This window comes from Austrofundulus limnaeus, unplaced genomic scaffold (assembly GCF_001266775.1).
Source record: "Austrofundulus limnaeus strain Quisiro unplaced genomic scaffold, Austrofundulus_limnaeus-1.0 Scaffold39, whole genome shotgun sequence".
In the NCBI taxonomy this organism is placed as follows: domain Eukaryota; kingdom Metazoa; phylum Chordata; class Actinopteri; order Cyprinodontiformes; family Rivulidae; genus Austrofundulus; species Austrofundulus limnaeus.
The window spans coordinates 589,065-592,953 of NW_013952441.1; the positions used below are offsets into that span (position 1 = coordinate 589,065).

Sequence of the window (3,889 nt, forward strand, 5' to 3'; positions counted from 1 at the left end):
TCGTTGCAACGCCACAGCCTACCTGAGTATTGTTGCTGACCATGTCCATCCCTATATGACCACAAAACCGTTACTAGAGTGGTGTACCTAATAAAGTGGCCGGTGAGTGTATAAAGGTCTGTTTGTAATTGCTATAAAAAAATTCCAACTTGTGCTGCCTGTCGTGGAAAATTTATTTTTTATTACATTTTGGAAGGTGATTATTAAATATTATTTGCTCTACTGATGAAAATGTTTGGGCTCATCACAAACAAAGACAAATAAGGCACAAACTGGAGCTACAGTAAGACTGACATTTTTTAAAGAATCACACACACATTCACAGTTTTAACTTTGATTCTAGTAGAGGTAAGCAGCACTTCCACCTTTGTATCTGTCCTCAGGCTTCTGTCTCTTTGTGTGTTTGTCCGTGGAGCCCTTGCACAGGGCCTCGTCACTGGCTGCCTGCAGGCTGTCGAAAGTGTTCTGCCTCTCGTTTCCTTCAACATTCTCCTCGTGCATCCTGTGCTTCTTCCACAGATCCATACAGCGATCCACACAGCTGAATCTGGCCTCTGTGGTGCACGCGTACATCCCGGCCGGGACGGCTAGCAACATGGCGCACACGATCACTATGATGTGGATGAGTCTCTGCCTCTGCTCCAACTCGCTGATGTCACTTCCTGTTACAAAGACGATACATTGGCCCTCCCTGGGTGGGTGGTTCTTTAGGGAGACGCACACCTCGTATTTGGTGACAGGGAGCAGGTTGCTGACTGAGTAGCTGTTAATTCCAGGACCGATGTAGATCATTTCTTTCTTATGGGGACCGTATCTGCCAAAATGGATGGTGAACCATGTTTCTGCAGGGTCAGCTGTCATAGCATGCCACTCGAGGGTGATGCCATTTACTGTCTGCTTGGCAATACGGACCTCAATGTTGCTGTTGTCTTCTGGTGACGGCATGAAGACAGGTGGAGGAGGAGGAGCAGAGGAGTTGTGGGAGTCGATGTTGAGGGAGATGCTGACAGATGTGTTGCCAATAAAGTTGTTGGCCATGCAGGTGTAGACGCCTTGATCTGCTAAGTGTACAGAGGGGATCACCAACTGGGAGGTGGCAATCTCCTTATTTACCTGAGTCTGGGAAGCTGCAGGGTGAGAAAAACAACATTTAAATTATAAAGCATTTATATTAAATATGGCTTTTAGATATAGAAAGACAAAAAATACTTACAAGAAAATCCTCTGATACTCTTCAGAATGTACATCCACTGAATGGTTGGAACCGGCCTGGCTTTGACCACACATGTCAGAGTTGCATTCGCTCCAAGAGATAAACTGATGTTGCTCTCTGGGGCAGAGGCCACTGGCTTCATGCACGTTTTCATCTGGATCTCATGGAAAAACTTGTTGGCTCGGGAGGCTGGGCCTGAGCACATCAGGTAAGAGTTCATCAGAATGATGGGAGGGCTGACGTCCCTGATGAATTCAACAAAACCTTTGAGGCGRCAATCACACAACCAGGGGTTGTCATGCAGCCCCAAAACCAAATTGGACACCAGTCCTTCTTTTTCCCAAGATTTCGCTGCATTTCTGTAAAGAGGCCAGTGAATAAAGACTTCTCTTGATATGATGGTAAGGTGATTGAAGGATAAATCTAAGTAGGTCAGGGACTGTAACYGTCTCAGAGCACGTTCAGGTAACACATCCAACCGGTTGTGCTTCAGGTCCAAAACTTTGAGTTTGGGGGTGTCTTGAAATGCCATCCATGGTACAGAGGTCAACTTGTTCCCTTGTAGCCTCAGCTCAGTAAGATTGGAAAGCCCCTCSAGACTTTTAATGTTCATCAGTGTGATCTGGTTGAAATTCAGCCACAGGAACTCCAAGGCACTAACTCGAGAGAAAGAACCWCGGGGTAACTCAGTCAGAGGGCAGTTTTCAATTCGGATTTTTATGAAATCATCAGGGATGTCCTCTGGGATATGTCCGATGGAGGTTTCCATACATAGTAAAGACCTAGAATGGTATACAAGACATTCATTGATGAGACAACATAAGGGTGAATACATCCTGTCAAATAWACACAGATCCTCATTTAATAGCTGCAGCATTGTTTAAAAATTATAAACAGTTTTTAAAGTTTTGACACATTTTCCTAGTGACTTACATCAGTGCAATGTCATGACTACGTTATTACCAGCTTTTAAAGGTTTCTATAGATTCAATCATTGCCATACCTGCTCGAGTTGTCATTTTTGCAGGTGCAACCCTGCAGACAGTTTGAGTATCCAGAGATGATGACATCAAATATTAAAGACAGGCCTAATGCAACATAGAGAACATCCATGTTCCAGGATGAGCATGAGAAACAAGCATGCGAGGGCAGGACWTGACTATTAGATGCGTGGAAGAAAGCCTATTACCTTAATCTTCCTTGACGCAACACTTAATAAGACAAGAGATAGGTGTGTTTATAGCTATAGTCCACATTATTTTWGTCTTTTATCTGCTGAAAATCACACAAATAATTTATATTTCAGCATGCTCAGTTGAGATTTGTGCCAATTTTGATACCATTGTTGTCAGTCTAATTTAGTTTATTTATTCCCAACTAAAGCAGCAGTGCTGACATGATGGGAGGTCCATCTGTGTTAAGTGGGCCGGAGCCTCTCAGGCTTAGTGAATCTGAGAGGGAGGGCTGTGGTGAGACAGATGTCTGGGAAGGACGGTAATCTGACCTCAATAATCCAAACGCGGGTTGTCTTTCAGGTTGGCCTACTCAACATTTGAAACAAGTTAAAAGATAAACAACAAGCGTACCATAAATTCAGTTTTGTCTTTCAGTTTTGTGTGTTTTGTCCACACCCCATGTTCATTAATGTACTGTAGGTAATTTTTTATTATTATTATTTTAGTCTAATCTGCTCAAACAGTTTTTTCACTTYATCCATTTTTATTCCTGAGGAGGCCCCTTGAAGTTGATTTTGCATGGTTTTTTATGCCCTCTGAGTTCATATGTGGCATCAAATCTAATTTAGATTATTAATAGTTGTTCATAAAAATACTCCTTGAATTAGACTGAAGTTTTTAGCCATGCTGGCTGTTCTGTAAGGCTTTATTTTGTCACAAAACACAGCAAAAATTCATGTGATTGTAATTAGTTTTGCAGGTAAATTTTAAATTTTACCTGATCGTAGGATTGAATGAACAGTTATGTGACAGTCGTAAGCAAATTTAATACAAGTTTTAACTTTTTATTATGATTTTTTCTCAGAAAAATATCCAAGAAGTTAAAGTTTGTGGGTTTAGTAAGCTCAGGAAAACCACAAAGGGTTTGTTGTCTGGAAAACATTAATTATTCTGAGACATACTGCTATGAAAATTGTTTAGAGATGTGACCTTCACAAAGCAATCCTTTTGTAGTTTTATTTGTATTTTTCCTAACAATACTGTATCTTTATTTTTCATCCCTAACAACACAGACAACCACTAACTGCTTCGCTTTTTCACAAAAAACAAAAAAACAGGCAGCGTGATGGTGTACAGCAGATCAAGTGAAAGGGGGAGGGGTTTCCACTCCACGAAACACATGGTTCCACCCACATGACGTGATGACGTATTTCCCTACCTGACGACATAACTTCAGACACGAGCGGCTCGATGAAGTAAACTATTCAAGGTCCAAACTTCTTCAAAGAGTCATTTATCCCATCTCTAAAATTGTTGGACAATGAGAACTTAAGCCCATTGTATCTCTAATTACACTTAGAGATGAAAATCAAAGTGTTTTCTTATGTACATTAATTTATCATTTCACGCATTTTCTCTCAAAATGAATCATTTTTTCATTTTCATCTATTCAAAAATACATACATATTTCAAGTTGGCAAAAAACTTGTGAACATAAGTT

The 3,889-nt window shown here is 40.9% G+C and overlaps 1 protein-coding gene across 2 annotated transcripts; it reads right to left on the bottom strand.

Moving 5' to 3' along the window:
- Positions 1-103: 103 nt before the first annotated feature.
- LOC106516550 (leucine-rich repeat, immunoglobulin-like domain and transmembrane domain-containing protein 2) lies at positions 104-2,302 on the bottom strand. Of its 2 annotated transcripts, XM_014006961.1 has the most exons (3): positions 2,217-2,302; positions 1,214-1,995; positions 104-1,127 (listed from the first exon to the last, which is right to left on the bottom strand). In XM_014006961.1, the coding sequence occupies exons 2-3, from the start codon at positions 1,980-1,982 to the stop codon at positions 340-342; spliced, it is 1,557 nt and encodes a 518-aa protein (XP_013862415.1). In that variant the 5' UTR covers positions 1,983-1,995; positions 2,217-2,302; the 3' UTR covers positions 104-339. The 2 variants fall into 2 exon arrangements, with proteins under 2 accessions (XP_013862415.1, XP_013862414.1); XM_014006960.1 differs by lacking the exon at positions 2,217-2,302 and having other exon boundaries at positions 1,214-2,129.
- Positions 2,303-3,889: the final 1,587 nt, after the last annotated feature.